Source organism: Chiloscyllium plagiosum, unplaced genomic scaffold (assembly GCF_037043375.1).
Source record: "Chiloscyllium plagiosum isolate Xiang-an unplaced genomic scaffold, Cpla_swu_hap1 HiC_scaffold_23, whole genome shotgun sequence".
Taxonomy (NCBI): Eukaryota; Metazoa; Chordata; class Chondrichthyes; order Orectolobiformes; family Hemiscylliidae; genus Chiloscyllium; species Chiloscyllium plagiosum.
The window spans coordinates 59,213,279-59,239,716 of record NW_028270161.1 but is presented as its reverse complement, the minus strand read 5'-3'; the positions used below and the strand labels follow the sequence as shown (position 1 = coordinate 59,239,716).

The 26,438-nt window shown below is 43.2% G+C and overlaps 1 protein-coding gene across 2 annotated transcripts in view; it reads right to left on the bottom strand.

Moving 5' to 3' along the window:
• elk3 (ETS transcription factor ELK3) overlaps window positions 1–26,438 on the bottom strand; it is a 101,122-nt gene that overhangs the window by 46,708 nt on the left and 27,976 nt on the right. For both annotated transcript variants that reach the window (XM_043713295.2, XM_043713292.2), the window contains exon 2: window positions 1,609–1,817. In XM_043713295.2, coding sequence (XP_043569230.2) covers window positions 1,609–1,815 — 207 coding nt within the window. In that variant the 5' untranslated portion in view covers window positions 1,816–1,817. The remainder of the gene's footprint in view (window positions 1–1,608; window positions 1,818–26,438) is intronic.

Here is a 26,438-nt window from a genome sequence, read left to right as displayed (position 1 = left end):
CCAGCAATGTGGTTGACTCTTAACAGCCCTCTGTGAAATCTGAGATGAGTAATAAACACTGGCCGAGCCAGCGATCCCCTCATCTTGTGAAAGAATAAACCAACACCATTTAACATTTAAGAAGGCTCACCATTATAAAATGTATTCTCTGTGCCTGTAGAACAATGTTCTAATCCAGCTACTGAAAATCTTCCCTCAGTTTATTAGTTTTCAGGTTACCTCATTTTGTAAATGATTGGAAGTGAATTAGAAGTGTAGTTATGAATCGATCACGTTGTCAATAATTTTGTTCTGACTTTCTCTGAGAAAAAGCTGCCTTCAGAACTGCCTCACTATTAAACATCTTTAGCAGCACATTACAAAAAGCATTTTTTGATATTTGAACAGAGAAAGAATTTCAGCTGAAGAAAGATTTCTGTTTGTCTGCAGACTTAAAGGTTGTAACTAGCAGTTTAAAAATAAATACTGAATGCACTCACCTCAGCTCATGCGCAGTGTTATCTTTCAGCCAGTGATACAGTGACTGCAGCCAGCAGGGGGCAGCAACTCTCACAGAAACAAAACGGATTTGACAGGGCAGACACTGAAAGGTTTTCTTTGACAGAGGAATCTAGAACATGGGATAAGGGGTTGATCATTTAGGACTGAGCTGAGGAGAGATTTCTTCACACAAAGGGATGTGAAGTTTTGGAATCCTCAACCACAGAGGGCTCAGTCCTACATATATTTAAGACAGAGACCAACCAATATTTGGACACTCAAAGAATTAAGGATAAGGTGATTCAGTGGGAAGGGGTTGTTCATGTGCAACCTAAGCAGGATATTTTCAAATAGAGAATGATGCTCAACAGGTTGAAAGGGCTACTTCTGCTCCTATTTCTTACATTCCTGCATTCCTTAGTTCTGAGGAAATATCTCAGTTATATACCAGGAAACCATCAAATTCTCTTTTCCTTTGGAGTTCCTGCTCCACCTTCAAGATGTTTCCTCCTCTCCATTTTTAGGTTTTCCTGACACAGTGGCAAGATATGCTGCTAATCTTAGCCCAATCTCCCAAAGTCAGATTAAAATCAGGATCAAATGTAAAATGCATAATTGGGGAGAAAAAGATTCCCGCATTGATTTAACCCTCCTTTCTTGTGGGAAACAATCACATTGGGAGACTGGGATTGGGATCTCCACCTCCAGAGTATTAGGCCTGAATTCCCATTGGCATGTGCAGAAACAAGCTCATATCCCACACTAATGGATCCCCAGTCTACTAATTGCTTTATCAATTCAGTGTATACTATAGCCATTAGTACTTCCATTCCCAATATACTGTCTTCAAAACACTTCACCCCTTTCCCAATATATTGCACCCAATCTTCAATACAATGGTAATGCTCCCAATATACTGCACCTATATTCACAAAATACACACTAAACACACTGTACTCCATCCCCAGTATATCGTACCCCACTCCTACAGTACTGTAGCTTATTGTTAATACACTGTACTATCCAACCTCCCTCTTTACACTGCTTTGTGAAATCTAATTCCCAGCTCCAGTTTCAATGTCAGAACAAAATTGTTTAAATTTCTTCTGTTCACAGGAGCATAAATACCTTATCATAATAATATCGAAGGGCTCGGCTCAGTTTATCATAGTTCATGTTGGTTTTGTTTTTCCTTAGTCCCCAAAGTTTAGCAACCTCTTCTGCCTTAAGGAGTTTGAATTCTCCATCATTGGACGTCCAGCAGATCAGATGTTCATGTTTTTGGTCAAGCAGTAACTGCAGCAGGAACTGCCACAGTGTGATCGCACTCTCCATACCTAAAACAGATAAGTACATACATGTTAATTTCTTCAATGCCCCTCTCACATTTGGTGAACACAAAAATGCAAAAAATGAAAAAATAAGGTGTATTTACAAGTAAATTAACCAAAGTTTTTTTTATTCATTCATGAAATGTGAAACTCAACAGACAGGGCAATATTTGTTGCCCATCCCTAACTAACCCGGAATAGAATGGCTTCTTAGGGCATTTCAATGAATAGTTAAGAGACAATGCATTGCTATGGGTATGGAGTACTGCAGGATGACAGATTTCCTTCCCTGAAGAGTTTTAAGGACCAGCTTCATTTTTAACATCAAACCGTGATAGTCATCCTGGTACCCATAATTGAGACTAACTTCATCTTCCTTATTTATTAAATGAATCTAAATTCCATCAGCTAGTGAGGTGGACCATGAACCCAGGTCCCAAAGCAGTAGCCCAGGTCTCCAGATTACTAGCTGAGTGACATTACATCTACAAACTATCTTCTTGGGTAAGTTTTCTGAACCTGCTTTAGTCTGTCTGTTTCTTAGAAAGGGTACCCATTCAAAGGGGCCATAATCATTCAGCCACTCCATTAAATAATTCTTATGATTTACTGAAATGTTTTCACACTTATGTTTTTCATTCTAGTTCATTTTTCATCCCAGGTAGAAAACAGTCAAGAAACCTGTAGTTCCTGCTTTGTTACCTTATATTTCCTATCGGATGTATATGATGACCACTTGGGTGACTTGCCCCTGCATTGCTCACTCTTTCCCTTTGACGTCCTTGTTGCCGCTTGGATGGCATTGGTACAATTAGAAATCTTCTAGATTGTCATAGCCACAAAACTCCATCGTACTATTAAAGACAAGTTAACATACAGCAACTGAGTTCATATCCTAGGGAACACAAGGACATGAGAGACAGCAGCAGGAGTACAGTAGAGCACTGAGCCACCTCCACCATTCGGGATGATTAGTGCTGAATTCTGCCTCAATTTCTCTTTCCTGCCATCTCTCCACACTCCTCGAGACCCTGTGAGATTATAAATAGCTCAATCTTAATCCTGAATATACTGAACAATAGAATATCTGCGGTAGGTAAACGGCCAGAGTCCACAAAGGATCATAGGTATTCCTCCTGGAAAAAGACAATTGGTTATCTATAGCTTGAAGGTAACCACTCTGCAAGCACGGCGTAAGGTATGGGGACAGGTCTTCATTAACTACCATAGCTGGGACAGGGACTGAACCCACACTGCTCACTTTATTCTGCACCTAAGCTAACCAAACAAAACCACCCAGCACCTTGGCAATCCATTGCAGAGAATTCCAAAGATTCACAATCTGCTAAATGAAGAGATTTCTCTTATTTCAGTCTAAATTGTTGACTCCCTATCCTGAGAGAGTGTCCCTGTGCCCTCCATCAGTGCGAACAACCTCTCACTGTCCAGCCTATCAAATTACTTCAGAATCTTGCATATTTCAATGAGCTCACCTCTAGTTCTTCCAAACTGTAAATAATGTAGACCCAAACTATTCAGCCTCTCGTCAAAGGTCAATTCCCTCTACCCAGGAACCAATCCCATGAATCTTCACTGTACTGTGTCCAATACAAGTTTATGCTTTTTCAAAAATGGACATCAAAACTGCACACAGTATTCCAGGCGAATCTTGTCCCAAGAGCTCTTCATTCTTGTACTCCAATCATCTCACAATAGAGGCCAACATGCCATTTGTTCATCCTAAATGCTTGTTATACAGGAATTTACTTCCTGTGTTCTTTGTATGAAAGCAGCAGCAATTAACATTTTGCATTTTTTAAAAGTTATTATTAGTATGACCAAAATGAATAGCAACACAATTCTCCACAAAACACTCACAGTCACTTCAACTCTTTGCAACCTGTGTCCTGCTCACACCTGTCCTTAGGACGGCACGGTGGCTCAGTGGTTAGCACTGCTGCCTCACAGCGCCAGGGACCCAGGTTCAATTTCCACCTCGGGCAACTGCCTGTGTGGAGTTTGCACGTTCTCCCCGTGTCTGCGTGGGTTTCCTTCGGGAGTTCCGGTTTCCTCCCACAGTCCAAAAATATGCAGGTTAACTGAATTGGCCACGCTAGATTGCCTGTAGTGTTAGGTGCATTAGTCAGAGGGGAATGGGTCTGGGTAGGTTGCTCTTCGGAGGGTCAGTGTGGACCTGTTGGGCCAAAGGGTCTGTTTCCACACTGTAGGGAATCTAATCCAATCAAACTCTGGTTTCCACAGCCAATTTTATATCATCAGCAAATGTTGATGCATCACTTTCTGTCTCTTTGTTAAAGTCGTGAATATACATTCTCAATGATTCTCAATAGCCGAATTGGCAGCACTGTCCTCATGACAGCCTGACAACTTGAAAAGATTCCAGTTATCCCTATTCTCTGTTTCACATTCATTACACTGTCCACTATTCATGTTAATATATCACCTCAGCTCCATGAGCCCTTATTTAGTTGACTAATCTTTTGTGTAGCACCTTATAAAATGACTTTTAGAAACGTTACACCACATCTACTGGTTCCCCCTTATCCACCCTTCTAGTTAAATCCTTAAAATAAATTTATCAAACATAATCCCCTATTCAATAAAACCACATTGACTTTATATAATTTTGTCAGTACTGTGTCAAAATTTTACTCATAAAAATTTCCATGATGACTGATGTCAGGCCTACTATTCCTGGTTTTGTCTCTCTCTCTCTCTCTCCTTGAAAAGCAGTACTGCATTTCCTAATTTCTAATCCATTAGGACAGTTTTAAAATCTAGGGAATTTTGGAAAATCAAAGGTCCGAGGGAGTGTTGCTAAACAAAGAGACCTTGGAGTGCAGGTTCATAGCTCCTTGAAAGTGGAGTCACAGGTAGATAGGATAGTGAAGAAGGCGTTTAGTATGCTTTCTTTTATTGGTCAGAGTATTGAGTACAGGAGTTGCGAGGTCATGTTGCGGCTGTACAGGACATTGGTTAGGCCGCTGTTGGAATATTGCGTGCAATTCTGGTCTCCTTCCTATTGGAAAGATGTTGTGAAACTTGAAAGGGTTCAGAAAAGATTTACAAGGATGTTGCCAGGGTTGAAGGATCTGAGCTACAGGGAGAGGCTGAACAGGCTAGGGCTGTTTTCCCTGGAGCGTCGGACGCTGAGGGGTGACCTTATAGAGGTTAACAAAATTATGAGAGGCATGGATAGGATAAATAGACAAAGTCTTTTCCCTGGGGTCAGGGAGTCCAGAACTAGAGGGCATAGGTTTAGGGTGAGAGGGAAAAGATATAAAAGACACCTAAGGGGCAACTTTTTCACGCAGAGGGTGGTACGTGTATGGAATGAGCTGCCAGAGGATATGATGGAGGCTGGTACAATGGCAACATTTAAGATGCATTTGGATGTGTTTATGAATAGGAAGGGTTTGGAGGGATATGGGCCGGGTGCTGGCAGGTGGGACTAGAATGGGTTGGGATATCTGGTCGGCATGGACGGGTTGGTCCGAAGGGTCTGTTTCCAGGCTGTACATCTCTATGACTCTAAGTGCATCACTATTTCTGCACCTTTTTTATTTTAGAATCCTAGGATGTAGGCCAGAAGATCCTGAAGATTGAACAGATTTTGAACCCTTAAACTTCTCTGATACATTTTCTTTGATGCTTTTAACTACCTGAACGAGGGGAAGATGTGATTCTGAATACTGAACTAATACCCAATGGTGGAACTGATAGAAGATGTGAGCACTCTTTCCCCCATTACATCCAGTTACTTCTTTACATAAGAGAGGACTTTGTTATGGGAACATTGAGAACACAGTCTGCTGAAAGCCATGTCTGAATCATATTTCTCTTCCTTGAGTTGTCATTGTCGGCTCATGTCCACTGCAGAAACCGGAACTGTTAATCCAGGCTAACACTTCAATGCAGTGCTAAGGAAGGAGCAGTGACAGAAATCACAGGTTCTGGTGCTGTTCCTTGCCCAGGTCTGAGCACTGCAGCTTCTAGACTCTCAGGCCCCAGGTTCTGGGCCCTCATATAATCCTCAGGCCCTGGGATGGAGTGCTGCACTGTCATAGAAATCGCTTTTCATTGAAGTGAGTACCCGTTTGCCCTCTTCGGTGGAGATATTGATACTGAAAATAGAAATGACAAGTTCCTCCAGGGTTCTAGCTAATACTTATCCTTCACAAGAAAACAAAAAGATGATTTTGGTCATTTATTTCATTTCTATTAAGGGGATTATGTTAATGGGATCTTGCTATGTGCAAATTGACAACTGCATTTCCTACTTTATGTCCTTCAAACTTGGCTGCAGAGCTTAATGGCACATCCTGGGGTTGTGAGAAATGTTAACAGAAATGCAAGTTTTCACTTTACCACTTCTGTTTCATTAATGAGGTTACAAACAAACGCTAGTTGCCTCTTATGTCCCTAACAGAAGGGAAAGATGAAACTAGTTCATGATTTTTAAAATAATACTGGTAAATATTCATACTTTTTGAGGTTGGGGTCTCAGTTCTTCAGAAATACTTCAAACTACCAGATGATTCAAGCACTTTTTTAAAATTTTTAACACTTTCTAAAAATTCAGCGATGTGGACACCACTGGTAAGGCCAACATTTGTTGCCCGTCCCTAATTGCCCTTAAACTATGTGGCTTTTGTTTTTGCTGCTGACCGCATTACATGACTTTACCTCCAAAACACAGAGGGAAATTTCAATCGTGGGGCAATTCATCAGAGAATAGGTGGCCCTACATATGGAAGAGACAGAATCGGTCAGGAGCTGCCCCTCCAATCACATTCCTGTTGATAAGACTCAAACACAGGAGAGAAACAGCCTGTGATTGGAGCAGTGAACATTGGGAAAGTAATTGGCAGTAGTTAGTCAGTGAGTCAACAACGAGTCTTTTGCTGGGGCCAGTGGTGTTGGAGAAATGGTAACAGTGGGGAGGAGGTGTCTCGATGCTGAAGAAGGCGACTCCAAAGAAAATGGGGTGCAGGGGAAAAAGACAGAAAAGGGGTGTGGGGTGGCCTACCAGAAAAGAATACTGAACTAACTGCCAGCCAGGTAAGATTGAAATCACTGATGCAATTAATTCCTCACAAATGAATTGGGCAGATGAATTTAGGGCTTGGATTGGTACCTGGGAGTATGATGTTATTGCAATTACAGAGACTTGGTTGAAGGAAGGGCATGACTGGCACCTAAATGTTCCAGGATATCGACACTTCAGACAAGACAGGGATGGAAGTAAAAGTGGGGGAGGAGTTGCTTTGCTTGTTAGGGATGGTACCACGGCTGTGCTAAAGGAGGACACTATGGAGGGCTTGAGCAGTGAGGCATTATGGGTGGAGCTGAGAAATAAGAAGAGTGCAGTTACATTGTTGGGGCTGTACTACAGGTGATGAAAGATTTTTATTTTCCCAACATTCACTGGGATACACTTAGTGTCAGAGGTCTGGAAGGGGCAGAATTTGTAAGAAGCATCCAGGAGAGTTTTCTAGAACAGTATGTCAATAGCCCGACGAGGGAAGAGGCCATATACGACCTGATATTGGGGAATGAGCCAGGCCAGGTGGTTGAAGTTGCGGCGGGGGATTTCTCTGGGAACAGTGACCACAATTCTGTAAGTTTTAGAATACTCGTAGACAAAGATGAGAGTGGTCCTAAGGGAAGAATATTAAACTGGGCCAAGGTCAATTATATCAAAATTAGGCAGGAGCTGGGAAATGTGGATTGGACACAGCTATTTGGAGGGAAGTCCACATTTGATATGTGGGAAGCTTTTAAAGATAGAGCATGATAGGCATGGCCTGTTGAAAGCAAAGGATAGGAAAGGCAAGATTCATGAACCATGGATGACAGGAGAAATTGTATGAGGTAAAAACAATGACTGCAGATGCTGGAAACCAGATTCTGGATCAGTGGTGCTGGAAGAGCACAGCAATTCAGGCAGCATCCGACGAGCAGCAAAATCGACGTTTCGGGCAAAAGCCCTTTATCAGGTATAAAGGCAGAGAGCCTGAAGCATGGAGAGATAAGCTAGAGGAGGGTGGGGGTGGGGAGAAAGTAGCATAGAGTACAATAGGTGAGTGGGGGAGGAGATGAAGGTGATAGGTCAGGGAGGAGAGGGTGGAGTGGATAGGTGGAAAAGAAGCTAGGCAGGTCGGACAAGTCCGGACAGGTCAAGGGGACAGTGTGGAGCTGGAAGTTTGAAACTAGGAAGAGGTGGGGGAAAGGGAAATGAGGAAGCTGTTGAAGTCCACATTGATGCCCTGGGGTTGAAATGTTCCGAGGCGGAAGATGAGGCGTTCTTCCTCCAGGCGTCTGGTGGTGAGGGAGCGGCGGTGAAGGAGGCCCAGCACCTCCATATCCTCGGCAGAGTGGGAGGGGGAGTTGAAATGTTGGGCCACGGGGCAGTTTGGTTGATTGATGCGGGTGTCTCAGAGATGTTCCCTAAAGCGCTCTGCTAGGAGGCGCCCAGTCTCCCCAATGTAGAGGAGACCGCATCGGGAGCAACGGATACAATAAATGATATTAGTGGATGTGCAGGTAAAACTTTATGGATATGGAAGGCTCCTTTAGGGCCTTGGATAGAGGTGAGGGAGGAGGTGCGGTGGCAGGGGAAAGTGCCAGGATGGGAGGGTGGGTCGTAGGGGGGCGTGGACCTGACCAGGTAGTCACGGAGGGAACGGTCTTTGCGGAAGGCGGAACGGGGTGGGGAGGGAAATATATCCCTGGTGGTGGGGTCTGTTTGGAGGTGGCAGAAATGTCGGCGGATGATTTGGTTTATGCGGAGGTTTGTAGGGTGGAAGGTGAGCACCAGGGGCGTTCTGTCCTTGTTACGGTTGGAGGGGTGGGGTCTGAGAGCGGAGGTGCGGGATGTGAACGAGATGCGGTGGAGGGCATCTTTAACCACGTGGGAAGGGAAATTGCGGTCTCTAAAGAAGGAGGCCATCTGGTGTGTTCTATGGTGGAACTGGTCCTCCTGGGAGCAGATCCGGCGGAGGCGGAGGAATTGGGAATACAGGATGGCATTTTTGTAAGAGATAGGGTGGGAAGAGGTGTAATCCAGGTAGATGTGGGAGTCGGTGGGTTTGTAAAAAATGTCAGTGTCAAGTCGGTCGTCACTAATGGAGATGGAGAGGTCCAGGAAGGGGAGGGAGGTGTCAGAGATAGTCCAGGTAAATTTAAGGTCAGAGTGGAATGTGTTGGTGAAGTTGATGAATTGCTCAACCTCCTCACAGGAGCACGAGGTGGCGCCAATGCAGTCATCAATGTAGCGGAGGAAGAGGTGGGGAGTGGTGCCGGTGTAATTACGGAAGATCAACTGTTCTACGTAGCCAACAAAGAGACAGGCATAGCTGGGGCCTATACGTGTGCCCATGGCTACCCCTTTGGTCTGGAGGAAGTGGGAGGATTCAAAGGAGAAATTGTTAAGGGTGAGGACCAGTTTGGCCAAACGAATGAGAGTGTCGGTGGAAGGGTACTGTTGGGGACATCTGGAGAGGAAAAAAACGGAGGGCTTGGAGGCCCTGGTCATGGCGGATGGAGGTGTAGAGGGATTGGATATCCATGGTGAAGATGAGGCATTGGGGGCCGGGGAAACCGAAGTCTTGGAGGAGGTGGTGGGGTCATGGTCAAGGGGGCAGTAGGAAGAGGTGTCCTCGAGTTGGCATTTGGCTTCAGCGGTGTAGAGGTCAGTGCACCAGACTACCACTGCGCCCCCTTTATCCCTGGCTTAATGGTGAGGTTGGGATTAGAGCAGAGGGATTGGAGGAATGCGCGTTGTGAGGGTGAGAGGTTGGAGTGGGGGAGGGGGGTCAATTAGAGCAGAGGGATTGGAGGACTGCGCGTTGTGATTAGAGCAGAGGGATTGGAGGTCTGCGCATTGTGATTAGAGCAGAGGGATTGTATGACTAGCCAAGTGGAAAAGGGAAGCGGACATAAGGTCCAGGTAACTAAGAACAGAACGGACCTTAGAGGAATATCAGAAGAGTAGGACCAGTCTTAAACAAGGAATCAAGTCGGCTAAAAGGGGTCATGAAATAGCTTTAGCGAGCAGAATTAAGGAGAATCCCAAAGCCTTTTATTCTTATGTAAGAAACAAGTGGGTAACTAGAGAAAGGATTGGTCCACTAAAGGATAATGAAGGAAGGGTGTGTGGATGCTATTGTATATGAACACTAACTCAATAATTCAATATAAAACTGAGATTGAGAACTGAGAAATAGTAAAAAGGGTAATAACCCCTTGCTTAAAATTTTCCAACTTTACGCAAATACATTGGAAATGCATTAGCTGTGACCTCACCAGTCAGCATTATCTCCGGATTTGATTAGATTAAATTATTTACAGAGTGGAAACAGGTCCTTCGGCCCAACAAGTCCACACCGACCTGCCGAAGCGCAACCCACCCAGGCCCATTCCCCTACATTTATCCCTTCACCTAACACTACGAGCAATTTAGCATGGCCAATTCACCTCACCTGCACATTTTTGGACTGTGGGAGGAAACCGGAGCGCCCGGAGGAAACCCACACAGACACAGGGAGATTGTGCAAACTCCACACAGACAGTCGCCTGAGGCAGGAATTGAACCCGGGTCTCTGGCGCTGTGAGGCAGCAGTGGATGTTCTTTCGTGTTGAATTAAAACTTCTTTTCTCCAAAATAACTGACAACTTTAACGCCTATGTCTTTCCTTGTGGATGTAACTTTCAGCTTAACGGAGGAATGATAATTATTGAGGATATTAATGAATTCTTCTAATTCTGCTCCTGTGTGGATTTATGTTAACACCATTATAGAAGGTACTGTTATTACATGATGTAAACACCTCACAAATTGAGTTTGTGAGAATGAGAAAAAGAGCTTTAAAGAGTCAGAATGAGAAACATGAAATTTTACTTCGACCTGTGGCTGTGTCCACATCAGCAATGCATATCCCAAAATTCCTGCTTTCTTTTAGATGTTCATTTAAACCTTTCTTGGATTGTTCAACTTCAAGTTCCACTTCAATAATGCATTACATATGTTAATAATCCTTTATGTGAAAGAATCTCTTCTAAACACTCCTTAATGCATCAAGAGCCAAACCTAAACTGACCTCATGAAGAATCAAATATAGAAATACTCTTTTGTCATTGACTTAAAATATCCTTGCTTCATTTGATCAGCTCCATTATAATACTCTGCTTCACTATAGACTATGTAGCATCATCATACCACCAGCTAGTGTCTCTCTGGTATCACTGTACCACTCGCTAGTATCTATGTAGTATCTCTGCAACATTAGCTGGTGTCCATATGGTAACACTGCATCAGTAGCTCATGTTCATACAGTATCACCATACCTCTTTGAATAGAGGTGGTGGACCTTATTTAAATGGAGAAGGACTGCAGAAATTTGGGAGTTCTTGTGATTGAATCACAAAAGATTAGCATCCAAGTTTGGCAGGTAAGAGGGAAGGCAGAGAGAATGCTGTCCTTTATTTCAAAGGGAAGAGAGTATAACAGTAGAGAGTTTTGGCTAAAACTGCCAAAGGTAATATCAGAACAAAAGAAGGTCCTACAGGACTCAAATATTAACTCTGATTCTCTCTCCACATACACTGCCAGTCCTGCTGAGTTTCTCCAGCACTTTCAATTCTTATCTTGTATCACCAGAATCCACAGTACATTGCTTATGTTGCATTCTGGTATCGGACTGTTCCTTAATGCCACCAACTGGGGTCATAAAATGGCAGATTGCTGTAAAACTCAGCAAAAAGCTTCAGTGGACCAAGTAACATTACACTGAAAACCTTGCAGATCATGAAGTCTAAAAGAGTCTGACTATTGTGCCGAGCCACTAGAACAGGGAGGCACGGTGGCTCAGTGGTTAGCAATGCTGCCTCACAGCGCCAGGGACCCGGGTTTGATTCCCGCCTCAGGCGACTGTCTGTGTGGAGTTTGCACATTCTCCCAGTGTCTGTGTGGCTTTCCTTCGGGTGCTCCGGTTTCCTCCCACAATCCAAAGATGTGCGGGTCAGGTGAATTGGCCATGCTAAATTGCCCATAATGTTAGGAGTAAATATAGGGTAGGGGAATGGGTCTGGGTGGGTTACTCTTCGGAGGGTCGGTGTGGACTCGTTGGGCTGAAGGACCTGTTTCCATACTGTAGGGAATCTAATCCAACAGGTAGTCTATGTGTCATCAAGAGATCAATCCCATGGCTCTGGCTGTAGCTCAGAGATGTCACTTCCAGTTATGTATAAGAAGTTTTATGTCCTCTCCAGACACTCTCAATCTGGCATTACACACCCATGCAGTACCAAGGAAAAACCTGTTTCATAACCTCTTAGTATCCAAGAGCAGTTCTCTCGCATAGTTAAGTACTTTCTGAAGTGCTGCACTGATTGGGTGCTTCAGTGTTGGAGATGCTACCTTTCAGGCCAACAGAGTGTCTGTTCTGTCAGGCAGATGCAGCAGAATCCATGGCATTACTGAAGGACAGTCCTCCCTGGTGTTGTGACAATAATTTGGCATTGAGATAAATGTTATGGTCCAGGAAATTAAGTCACATGCTAACTTGGCAAAATGGATAACAACATTGGCTTGGTCATAGAAGAGACATAATTGTAGAGGGATGTTTTTCTGACTGGAGCAGTGCTGTTCTGATGGATCAATGCTGAGATCTCTCCTGTTTGTAATATATAAATAAATGACTTATATGAAAACACAGGTAGTCTGACTGGTAAGTTTGCATATGATGCAAAAATTGGTGGATTTGTGGATAATGAGGAAGGTTGTTAAAAGATGCAGCAGAATATAGATCAGTTGGAAAGTTGGGTAGAGAAATGGCAAATGGAGTTTAAACCAGACAAATGTGAGATGATGCATTTTGGGAGAGCAAATGCAAGAGGAAGGTATACAGTAAATGACAGGACCATTAGGAGCATTAATGGACAGAGGGATCTTGGGGTACAAGTCCATAGCTCCCCAAAAGTGGTGACACAAATAGATGAGGTAGTAAAGAAAGCATATGGCATACTTGCCATCATCGGTCAGGGCATTAAGCATAAAAGTTGGCAAATCATGCTGCAACTGTATATGACTTTAGTTTGGCCACATCTGGAGTGTTCTGTGCAGTTCCAGTCACCACACTATAGGAAGGATAGAAAGGCTATAGAGAGGGTGCAAAAGAGGTTTACCAGGATGTTGCCTGGATTGGAGTGTTATTAGCTATGAGGAAAGATTGGACAAACCTGATTATTTTCACTAGAACAACAGAGGTGGAGGGGTAATCAGATACAAGTATATAATAGTATGAGAGGCATGGATAGGGTGGATAGTCAGAGTCTCTTTCTCAGGGTGGAAATGCCAAGTACTAGAGGACATAAGTTTTAAGGTGAGAAGGGGAAAGTTAAAAGGAGATGTGCAAGGAATGTTTGTTACACAATAGATGGTAGGTTCCTAGATCACGCTGCCAGGTGAAGTGGTAGAAGCAGATACATTAGCAACGTTTAAGAGGCATTTAAACAAGACAATGAGCAAGCAGGGAATAGAGGAATATGAACCATGTGTGGGTAGATGGGATTAGTTTAGAATGGCATCATGGTCGGCACAGACATGGTGGACTGAAGGGCCTGTTCCTGTGTTACACTGTTGTATATTCTATTTATTTTTCAACCAACATCACAAGAAACTGGCCATTGTCACATTGTTGTTTATGGGATCCTAACATGCACCTATCCGGTCAAGTCCCCTCAGAATCTCATGTGTTCCAATAGGATCAGCTAGAGTAGGCCCAGTATGCTCACCCTTTCCTCAAAAGACAACCTTTTCATTGTGGAATCAACTAAGTGAACTGAACTGCTTCCAAAGCAAGACAGTATGTCTCTCCTTTAGTAAAGAAACCAAAACAGTACACAGTGCTCCAAATGTGGTCTCACAAACGTCCTATACAGTTGTTGCAAAATATCCCTGATTGTAAAGCACTGTGGGTTGTCCTAAGGCTGGCCTACTACAAACAAGAGAGTAATCCAATTTAGACTTTGTAATCATAGGATCATACGATAATAGTTTACCTACTGTGTGGAAGCAGCCCATTTGGCCCATCGAATCCACATAGACTCCACATAAACAACAGCCCACCCGGAGCTACCCTTTTACCTGCATTTCCCATGGCTAATCCACTTAGCCTGCACATCCATGGACACCATGTGAAATTTAGCATGGCCAATCCACCTAACCCATGAGGAAAGCGGAGCATCCAGAGGAAACCCATGCAGACATGGGGAGGATGTGCTAACTCCACATAGCCAATCACTTAAGGTTCCTGGTGCTATCAGCCACCGTGCCACCGCTAATGATCCCAGTAATCTATCAGCAAGGTAACACAGAGGTAACCAGTGACCAGAATATAAAATTCAATATTAGGTTTGGCAGGGAGAAGGTTAATCCACAAAACTCAATAAGACCAAATTTGGAAATACGAACCAGAAACAGAAATTAACTACATAGATTGGGCAGTACTATTAATAACAAAACTACTTATGAATTGTGTGAGGTGTTCACAAAAGTATTTGGTAGAATATAAGATCTGCACATATCCCTAAAGGGCACTCGTGCAATTAGACAAACTTGGCCAAAAAGAGAAGAATCAGTGTTAAATTAAAAGAAAGGGCTTTTAAAAGAAACAAGACAGACAGATTCCATGGACGGGATAAAAACGAAGACAGGAAAGAGATACAAAGAAAATGGGAAGAAAGTATACAGAAATCAAATGCAAGGGATATCAGGGACGGCACTCAATCGTTTTCCGAATCTATTAACAGTGAGTGGCTAAGAGCAATTGGGCCCCCTAATAATAGGCAGTGATATTGTAACTGGATGCAGGGGAACTGCAGTCTTTCTTAATAATAATTCTGCATCAATCTTCGCAGGAGACCATTCAGGATAAAATAGCATGGTTGCAAAGAAAATGAAAAATAAACTGAAGAGAGGAACTAACTGGATTCAGTGAAAATTAAACAGTAATAAATATAATGAGATTAAATGTAGAGAAAACTCCAAAAACCTATTGTTTCAATCCCAAAGTAATAAAAAAAGAAATTGTTGATTCATAATCGCGATCTTTCAAAACTCATTGAATTTGGAAACAATCTCCCCTGGATGGGGAGCTTGCTAATTAGACTTCATTATTTAGGAAAGGTCAGAGAGAGAAACCAAGAAACGATAGGTTGATTAGTAGTCTGTTTTTGGGAAGTTAGTTAGATTTGTTATTGGGGAAGCATTTCAACAAATATGAACTGATCAGTGGGACAACATGGATTTGCAGAGTGATGTCTAATGAAATGACTTGATATTTTTGAGGAGGTAACTAACAAGGAACATTGAACTCAGGACATGGTCAGGAACATGGGACTGGGATATCATAGCAATTACAGAGACGTGGCTCAGAGATGGACAGAACTGGCAGCTTAATGTTCCCAAGTATAGATGCTATAGAAATAAGAAAGGGAGCAAGAGAGGAGGAGGGGTGGCTTTTTTGATAAGGGATAACATTATGGCTGCATTTTAGGGAGGATATTCCTGGGAATATGTCCAGTGAAGTTATTTGGGTGGGATTTGTAAAGATATCTCAGTTATCTGTAAGAATAATAGGGGTAGTTATGGTTGGGGATTTTAACTTTCCAAACTGAGACTGGGACTGCCATTGTGTTAAGGGCTTGGATGGAGAGGAATTTGTTAGGTGTGTGCAAGAAGATTTTCTGATTCAGTATGTGGATGTACCTGCTAGAGAAGGCACAAAACTTGACCTACTCTTGGGAAATAACGAATGGCAGATGACTGAGGTGCCAGTGGGGGAGCACTTTGGGGCCAGTGACTATAATTCTATTAGTTTTAAAATAGTGATGGAAAAAGATAGACTGGATCTGAAAGTTAAAGCTCTAAATTGGAGAAAGGCCAATTTTGATGGTATTAGGCAAGACCTTTCAAAAGTTGACTGGGGCGGATGTCCCCAGGTAAAGGGACGCTGGAAAACAGGAAGCCTTCAAAATTAAGATAATGAGAGTCCGGAGACAGTATATTCCTGTTACGATGAAGGGCAAGGCTGGTAGGTGTAGAGAATGCTGGATGACTAGAGAAATTGAGATTTTGGTCAAGAATAAAAAGGAAGCATACACCAGAAATTAAGTTATTCCCTAAAAGAGCATAAAAGCAGTAGGAGTATACTTAAGAGGGAAATCAAGAGGGCAGAAAGGGGACATAAGATAGCTTTGGCAAATAGGGTTAAGGAAAATTTAAAGGGATTCTGCAAATACATTAGTGACAAAAAGGTAACTAGCTGGAGAGAATAGGGTCCCTTAAAGATCAGCAAGGCCACTATGTGTGGAACCACAGGAGATGGGGGATACTAAATGAGTATTCTGCATTAGTATTTATGTGGAGAAGGATATGGAAAATGGAGAACATGGGGAAATAAATAGCCACATTTTGAAAATGTCCATATTAGAGGGGAGGAGGTGGATGTCTCAAAATGCATTAAGGTGGACAAATTCCTGGGACCTGATCAGGTGTACCCTAGAACTCTGTGGGAAGCTAGAAAAAAGATTGCTGGGCCCCTTACTGAGATATTTGTATCATCGATAGCCACAGGCGAGATGACGGAAGACTGGAAGTTGGCTAACGTGGTGCCATTATTTAAGAAGGATGGTAAGGGACAGCCACGGTACTATAGACCAGTGAGCCTGACATCAGTGGTGGTCAAGATGTTGGAGGGAATCCTGAGGGACAGGACTTGGAAAGGTAAGGACTGATGAGGGATAGTCAACATGGCTTTGTTCATGGGAAATTATGTCTCACAAACATGATTGAGTTTTTTAAAGAAGTAACAAAGTGGGTTGATGAGGGCAGGGTGGTGAACGTTATCTTTATGGAATGCATCTGAGGCATTCAACAAGGTTCCTCATAGGAGTCTGGTTAGCAATGTTAGATTACACGGAAATAAAGGGAGAACTAGCTATTTGGATACAGAACTGGCTCGAAGATAGAAGACAGAGGGTGATGGTGGTGGAGGGTTGCTTTTCAGACTGGAGGCCTGAGACCAGAGGTGGGCTACAAGGATCAGTGCTGGGTCCACTGTTTTTTGTTATTTCTATAAATGATCTGGATGTAAATAAAGGAGGTTTGGTTACTAAGTTTGCTGATGACACCAAAATTGGAGGTGTACTGGACAGCGAAGAAGGTTTAGATAAATGTGAGGTGCTCCACTCTGGAAAGGCAAATCATGGCAGGACTTACAGACTTATGGTAAGGTCTTAGTGAATGTTGCTGGACAGAGAGATCTTGGAGTGCAGCTTCACAGTTCCTTGAAAGTGGAGTCATAGGTAGATAGGATAGTGAAGAAAGCATTTGGTATACTTTCCTTTACTGGTCAGTGCACTGAATGGGAGTTGGGAGTCATGTTGCAGCTGGAGAGGCTGAATAGACTGGGACTATTTTCCCTGGAGCTTCAGAGACAGAGAAATGACTTGATGGAGGTTTATAAAATCATAAGGCGCATGATTAGGGTAAATAGGCAAGGTCTTTTCCCTGGGGTGGGGCTGTCCAAAACTAGACGGTATAGGTTTAAGGTGAGAGGGGAAAGATTTAAAAGGGACCTAAGGGGCAACTTTTTCAGCAGAGGGTGATGCGTGTATGGAATGAGCTGCCAGAGGAAGTGACAGAGGCTGGTACAATTACACCATTGAAAAGGCATATGGATGGGTATAATGATTAGGAAGGATTTCGAGGGATATGGGCCAAATGCTGGCAAATGGGACTAGATTTATTTAGGATATCTGATCAGCATGGACAAGTTGAAAGAAAGGGTCAGTTTCTGTGCTGTGTATCTCTACGACTCTATTGGTGGAATGCCTAGGAATGTTATCCGTATGAAATGCCTCAAGGCATTTCAACATATGAGATATTTTAGCAAAAACAAGACTGCGTGGAATTTAGATTAGATTAGATTAGATTAGATTACTTACAGTGTGGAAACAGGCCCTTCGGCCCAACAAGTCCACACCGACCCGCCGAAGCGCAACCCACCCATACCCCTACATTTACCCCTTTAACCTAACACTACGGGCAATTTAGCATGGCCAATTCACCTGACCCGCACATCTTTGGACTGTGGGAGGAAACCGGAGCACCCGGAGGAAACCCACGCAGACACGGGGAGAATGTGCAAACTCCACACAGTCAGTCGCCTGAGTCGGGAATTGAACCCGGGTCTACAGGCGCTGTGAGGCAGCAGTGCTAACCACTGGACCACCGTGCCGCCCACAATTGGAGCTGACCAATTGGCTGGTACAGGTTAGTTCACTGCTAGAACATATAAACTCAGAATAAAACAATACTACTCAAACCAACAGCACATCTTCCAGCGTCCATACTAACAATTCATTAATAACTCAGATGAAAGAAAAAGCAGCAATATGTCCAACTTTTCTGCTGAAGGTGGGTTAGGGGCAAAAGTAAACTGTGTGAAACCGAACAGAGATTAGATTAGATTAGATTAGATTCCCTACAATATGGAAACAGGTCCTTTGGCCCAACAAGTCCACACCGACACGCCAAAGAATAGCCCACCAAGACCCATGTCCGTCTGACTAATGCACCTAACACTGTGGGCAATTTAACATAGCCAATTCACTTGACCTGCACATCTTTGGACTGTTGGAGGAAACCCACGCAGACACAGGGAGAATGTGCAAACTCCACACAGACAGTCGCCCGAGGCTGGAATTGAACCTGGATCCCTGGCGCTGTGAGGCAGCAGCGCTAACCACTGAGCCACCAGAATTAAGCAAATAGGTCAAACACTGACAGGGAGAGTCCAATGTGGGGAAGCACAAGATTATCTCTTTGGAGCTAAGAAAGAGAATTCAATGCTTTCCTTAAATAGTCAGAGGCTCAGGGCTGTGGGGAAAGCAGAGATCCGGGAATTGAAATCATTAAAAATAATTTAAAATACTGTTGGCCTTTCTTGCAAGAGGCCTGAAATACAAAGAAGTGGAACTTAGATTCATGCGTACAGTTTCAATTAAACCCCATCTGAGGTAAATGCACTTTTAAGTATTGCACCTGAAGAAAGATAGACTACTGCACAGAATACAGCACTATGACATCTGGGAAAATGATGTGAGAGGTTGCAGGCCAGGCTTATATTCACTTGCGTATAGTGCTGATCAAGATGATTAAAGGATTTGGTACAGAAGCTAGAGAACATTTTATCACTGGTTGGGGAGGTCCAGAAAACGGGACCATAATTTTAAAATTGGAGCTGGGCCATTCAGGGCTCAATACACACAAAAGGTCATGGAATGGTGCCCTAGTTAATGGAGGAAGAGTGGGTACTTTTCTTTTTTAATTTATTCATGGAACATGGGCATCACTGGCTGGCTGGCCAGCATTTATTGCCCATCCTAGTTGCCCTTGAGAAGATGGTAATGATCTGCCTTCTTGAATTGCTGCAGTCATGTGCTGCAGGTAGACCCACAGTGCCCTTAGGAAGGCTGTTTCAGGATTTTGACCCAGCAGCAGTGAAGGAATAGCGATAGGAATGGTACAGGAAGGAAGGTTTCAGATTCCTGGATAATTGGGGCTCATTCTGGGGTAGGTGGGATCTCTATGAACAGGATGGTCTATACCTGAACCAGAGGGGTACCAATATCCTGGGGGGGGGGGAAGTTTGCTAATGCCATTTAGAAGGGTTTAAACTAATTCAGCAGGGGATTGGGAACCTAAATTGTGGTTCCAGTGTCCAGGAGGTTGAGAATAACGAGGTCAGAAATATGGTTTCAAGGTCGCAAGAGTTCACCGGCAAACAGGAAGGTGATGTGTGTCCACTCCAACGCCGTGAGGATCCAGAATAAGATGGGTGAACTTGTAGCAGGGGTTGGTACCTGGGACTTCGATGTTGTAGCCATTTCAGAGACATGGATAGAGAATGGACAGGAATGGTCACTGCAGGTTCCGGGATTTAGATGTTTCCGTAAGAACAGAGAAGATGGTAAAAGAGGGGGAGGTGTGGCATTGTTAGTCAAGGGCAGAATTACAGTGGCAGAAAGGATGATTGAGGACTTGTCTACTGAGGTAATATGGGCTGAAGTTAGAAACAGGAAAGGAGAGGAAGGGAGTTTTCTATAGGCCTCCGAATCGTTCCAGAGATGTAGAGGAAGGAAGGCAAAGATAATTCTGGATAGGAGCAAGAGTAACAAGGTAGTTGTTATGGGGACTTTAACTTACCAAATATTGACTGAAAATACTATTGTTCAAGTTCTTTAGAAAGGTCAGTTTTTGTCCAATGTGTGCAGGATGGTTTCCTGATGCAGTATGTAAAAAGGCCAACAAGGGGCAAGGCCACATTGGATTTAGTACTGGCAAATGAACCCGGCCAGGTGTTAGATTTGAAGGTAGGTGAGCACTTTGGTGATAGTGACTACAATTCGGTTACGTTTACTTTAGTGATAGAAAGGGACAGGTATCCCACAGGGCAAGAGTTATTGCTGGGGGAAAGGCAATTATGGTGCAAGTAGGCAAGATTTAGGATACATAGGATGGGGAAGGAAACTGCAAGGGATGGGCACAATTGAAATGTGGAGCTTATTCAAGGAACAGCTACTGCGGGTCCTTGATAAGTATGTACCTGTCAGGTAGGGAGGAAGTGGTAGAGCAAGGGAGCTGCAGTTTATTAAAGAAGTTGAATCTCTTGTCAAGAGGAAGAAGAAGGCTTATGTTAGGATGAGACGTGAAGGCTCAGTTAGGGTGCTTGAGAGTTACAAGTTAGCCAAGAAAGACCAAAAGAGAGAACTAAGAAGAGTCAGGAGGGGACATGAGAAGCCGTTGGCATGTAGGATCAAGGAAAATCCTAAAGCTTTCTATAGGTATATCAGGAATAAAAGAATGAGTAGAGAAAGGTTAGGGCCAATCAAGGACAGTAGTGAAAATGTGTGCGTGGAGTCCGAGGAGATAGGGGAAGCGTGAAATGCATGAAATGAATATTTTTCTTCAGTATTCACACTGGAAAAAGACAATGTTGTTAAGGAGAATACTGAGATACAGGCTACTAGTCTAGACAGGATTGAGGTTCACAAGGAGGTGTTAGCATTTCTGAAAAGTGTGAAAATAGGTAAGTCCCCTGGGCTGGATGGGATTTATCCTAGGATCCTCTGGGAAGCCAGGGTAGAGATTGCTGAGCCTTTGGCTTTGATCTTTATGTCGTGATTGTCTACAGGAATAGTGCCAGAAAACTGGAGGATAGCAAATGTTGTCCCCTCAGTCAAGAACGGGAGTAGAGACAACCCTAGTAATTACAGACCAGTGCACCTTACTATGGTTATGGGTAAAATGTTGGAAAAGATTATAAGAGATAAGATTTATAATCATCTAGAAAGGAATAAGTTGATTAGAGATAGTCAACACGGTTTTGGGAAGGGTAGGTCATGCCTCACAAACATTATTGAGTTCTTTGAGAGGGTGACCAAACAGATGGATGAGGGTAAAGCAGTTGATGTGGCATATATGGATTTCAGTAAAGCGTTTGATAAGGTTCCCCATGGTAGGCTATTGCACAAAATACGGAGGCATGGGATTGAGGGTGATTTAGTGGTTCGGATCAGAAATTGGCTAGCTGAAAGAAGACAGAGGGTGGTGGTTGATGGGAAATATTCATCCTGGAGTTCAGTTGCCTGTGGTGTATCGCGAGGATTGGTTTTGGGGCCACTGCTGTTTGTAATTTGTATAAATGCCATGGATTAGGGCGTAGAAGGATAGGTTAGTAGTTTTGCGAATCACACTAAGGTCGGTGGAGTTGTGGATAGTGCAGAAGGATATTGCAGGTTACAGAGGGACATAGATAAGCAGCAAAGCTGGGTTGATGGGTGGCAAATGGAATTTAATGTGTAAAAGGGTGAGGTAATTCACTTTGGAAGGAGCAACAAGAATGAAGAGTATTGGGCTAATGGTAAGATTCCTGGTAGTGTAGATGAGCAGAGAGATCTCTGTGTCCATGTACATAGATCAATGAAAGTTGCCACCCAGATTAATAGGGTTGTTAAGAAGGCATATGGTGTGTTATTGCTTTTATTGGCAGAGGTCATGCTGGAGCCGTACAAAACTCTGGTGTGGCCGCACTTAGAGTATTGTATACAATTCTGGTCACTGCATTGTAGGAAGGATGTGGAAGCTTTGGAAAGGGTTCAGAGGAGATTTACTAGGATGCTGCCTGGTATGGAGGGGAAGTCTTATGAGGAAAGGCTGAGGGACTTCAAGTTGTTTTCATTAGAGAGAAGATTGAGAGGTGACTTAATTCAGACAAACAAGATAATCAAAAGGTTAGATAGGGTGGACAGGAAGAGCCTCTTTCCTCAGATGGGGATGACGAGCAGAAGGGAAGATTAAATTGAGGGGTGATGTATGTAGGAAGATGTCAGAGGTGGTTTCTTTACTCAGAGAGTAGTAAGGGCGTGGAACGCATTGCCTGCAACAATAGCAGACTCGCCAACTTTAAGGGCATTGAAACAGTCATTAGAAAAACATATGGATGAAAATGGAATAGTGTAGCTTCAGATTAGTTCCACAGGTAGGCGCAACATCGAGGACTAATGCTCCTGTACTGCGCTGTAATGCTCTACGTTCTATATTTCCAACTTAGGATGATGAGTGTCTTGGAGGAGAATTTGCAGTTAGTGGTGTTCCCATATACCAGCTGACCTTGTCCTTCTAAGTGGAAGTGCCACAGGTTTGAATGACAGGTTTTTAACCAGTAAGGGAAAACAAGAATTGTAAGGAAAAGGTAGGAAAGAGCAGACTCAACGGATTGGATGGCCTACTTCAGTTCCTACATCTTATGGACAATGTTGCTGAAGAGTTAGTGACCTTTTCCACTGCATCTTGGAGATGTACACACTGCTGCTACTATGCAGTAGTGATGGAGGGACTGAATGTTGAAGGTGGTGGATCAAATGTTTTTTTTCCTGGATAATGTCAAGCTTCTCGAGTCTTATTGCAGGTTCACTCATTCACACAAGTGGGGAGTACTTCAATACACTCCTAACGTTTACCTTGCAAATGGGTGGACAGGCTTAGGGGAATCAGGTGGGTGAGTAGTGTAGTGTTCCTCGCCTGATTCCTGATGAAGGGCTTTTCCCCTAAATGTTGATTTTACTGCTCCTTGGATGCTGCCTGAACTGCTGTGCCCTTCCAGCACCACTAATCCAGAATAGTGTTCCTAGCCTCTGACTTGCTCTTGTAGCCACTATATTTATATAGCTAGTCCAGCTCAGTTAATGGTAACCCGTTGGATAATCAAAGCGGGGAATTCAGTGATGGTAACACCATTGAACGTCAACGGACAATGTTTCAATTCTCTCTTAGTGGAGATGTTTCAAATGCTACTTGCCACTTGTCAGCCCAAACCTGGATATTTCAGGACAGAGATGAGGGGAAATTTTTTTTTCTTTTCGACGGTTTTGCCACTTTGGAACTTTCTGTATTAAAAGGCAGCACAAGGAGGGTCAATAAATGTTTTTAAGATAAATGAAGATAGATTCTTGCCAGACTAGAGAATCAAAGGTTATCGTGGTACATGGGCACGTGGAACAGATCATTCATGATCTTAACAATACAGGCTAACATTCTTGCAAAATCCATTCCTGCAACTGTCGCTGAATTAATTCAATATAGAAAATAAAAGTTAAAATGAATGTTTGAATCCACTAAAAGCAAAACACTTATTTTGTATCAATTCTATTGAGAGCACCATTCTTCATGGTTCTAAATCTCGATTCTTCCTGTTAAAGCTCGTGTTGACGTCTTTATCGTTCACAATACAGACAAAAACATTTACATCTTCAAGTGCAAATATTAATTTAAGCTCATGAAATTCTTCCGTGGAATGCACTTTTAGTAATAGGGATGGTTTATCTTAATATTTTGCAGAGAGGAATAAAATCACTGCCTAAAATGGGCAACATCACCAAACATTACCAGCACCTTGTGGTTCACTAGTTGTGCTAGGGACAGATGACTATCTGTGTGGAGTTTGTACATTCTCATTGTGTCTGCGTAGGTTTCCTTCCAGGTGATCTGGTTTCCTGCCCCAGTCCAAAAATGTACAGGTGAGGTGGATTGGCAATGCAGTAGGGCCCAGGGATGTGCAGGCTAGGTGGATTAGCCATGGGAAATGCAGTGTTACATGGATAAGATTGGAGGGGTGTTGACATCAGTGCTGTGAGCATGGAGGGATGCCAACAGTATGTGAAAAGTAAATGCAAGTTATGATTTCTATTGTCCAGAAGGCCAGAGCTGAAAATGTGTTGCTGGAAAAGCACAGCAGGTCAGGCAGCATCCAGGGAACAGGAGAATCGACGTTTCGGGCATAAGCCCTTCTTGAAGGCCAGAGACAAATGAATAGAGTCTGATATTTGGGGTTCAGATAGCAACTATAGTCTGGGTAATGCTGCATTTTACATTAAAAAAAACACCATCTGATATCAAGTATAACTGCAATCCGACTATAATTTTTTTTTGTTAAGCAAAGGTATTAAGGAATATAGACAGGTATATGGAATTAGGCCACGCACCAACCATATCTCATTGATTGACAGCACAGAGTCAATGGGCTGAACGGTCCAATTCTGAAACGGTCCAATGGTTTCTCTCTCTCTCTCTCTCTCTCTCTCTCTGTGGTCTTTATTGCAGTTTTTGGGATGGTAATGTTGTACTGTAGGCCCTCAAATGGTCCATGGGAATTAGAGGAACAAATATGTGGGGAAATTGGGAAGACTCGCAGGAGCAATAGGATTGTCATAGTAGGGGATTTTAATTTTCCTAACAATACACAGGGACTGCCAGAGCGTTAAGGGCTTAGTTGGGGTGGAATTTGTTAAGAGTGTTCAGGAAAGTTTTCTCAAGCTGTATATAGAGGGTCCTACTTAGGAAAGGGCAAAATGTGACCTACTATTGAGAAATAGGGCAGGACAGGTGACTGAGGTGACAGTGGGGAAGCACTTTGGGACCAGTGACCATAGTTCTGTTAATTTTAAAAAATAATTATGGAGAGGGATAAAACTGGTCCACAAGTTCAAATTCTAAATTGGGGCAAGGCAAACTTTGATGGAACTAGACAGGAGCTTGCAGGGGTTGACTGATGTAATTTGTTTACAGGCAAAGGGACCTCCAGCAAATGGGATGCCTTTAAAAGCATGATAGCTAGAGTTCATGGTCTGTGTGTTCCTGTGAGGGTGAAGGGTAAGGTTGGCAAGAGTACAGAACCCTGGATGAAAAGGGATATTGAGACTTTGACCAGAAAAAAGAATGAGGCATGGCTCAGGTAAGGCAGCTGAGATCAAGGGATTCCTGGGAGGTATATAGGGGATACAGGAGTTCACTGAAGAAGGAAATCAGGAGGGTGAAAAGGGGGCATGAGACAGCCTTGGCTGAGAAGATCAGGTTGAATCCAAAGAGATTCTTTAAGTATAGTAAAGGAGAAGGAATAACTGGAGAGAGAATATGACCCCTCAAGGTCCAAAGTGGACATGTATGTGTGGAACCACAGGAGATAGACAAGGTCCTCAATGAATACTTCTCCTCTGTGTTTACCATGCAGAAAGACATGAAGACTTGGGAACTTGGTGGAAGCTAGCGGTGATATCTTGGGTACAGTCCATATCACAGGTGTTGGATGAATTAGGATGTATGAAGGCGGATAAATCTCGTGGTCCTGACCAGATATATCCAAGAATCCTGTAAGAGGCTAGAGAAGAAGTTGTGGGGGCCCTGGTTGATATATTTGCATTATCACTAGCCAAAGGTGATGTCCCAAAAGACTGGAAGATGCTGCCTGGCCTGGAGGGCAGGTCTTACAAAGAAAATGTGAGGGAGCTGGGGCTTTTCTCATAGGAGTGAAGAAGGATGAGAGGTGACTTGATAGAGGTGCACAAGATGATGAGAGGCATAAATAGAGTGGATAGCTAGAGACTTTTTCCTAGGGTGGAAATGGCTATCACCAAGGGATATAATTTTAAAGTGATTGGAGGAAGTTTTAGGGGAGCTGTCAGAGGTAGGTTCTTTACATAGAGAGTGGTGGGTGTGTGGAATGCACTGCCAACGGTGGTAGTAGAGTCAGATACATCAGGGATAAGTGACACTTGGATAGGCAGTGGATGATAGTACAATGAAGGGTATGGAGGTTAGTTTCATCTTAGATTAGGATAAAAGGTCAGCATAACATTGAGGGCCAAAGGACCTGTATTGTGCTTTAGTGTTCCATGTTCTATGATCTGTTTACAATATTTAAAAGGCATTTGGACAATTACATAGATAGGAAAGGTTTAGAAGGATTTTGGCCATGTGCAGGGAATAGGGTTCGCATGGATGGACATTTTGTTCAGCAAAGACTAGTTTGTGCTAAAGGGCTTGTCTGTGTGCTGTAAAACTCTATGACTCTAACTCTATGTTAATAAGATAAGCAAATATCCTTCTGTGAGAAGTAGGTGAATAAGCTGAAACACCACTGAATCTTGTTTGCATGATTCAGTCACTTTGAAATTCAGGCCTTTCTTACAGTTTACTTGCCT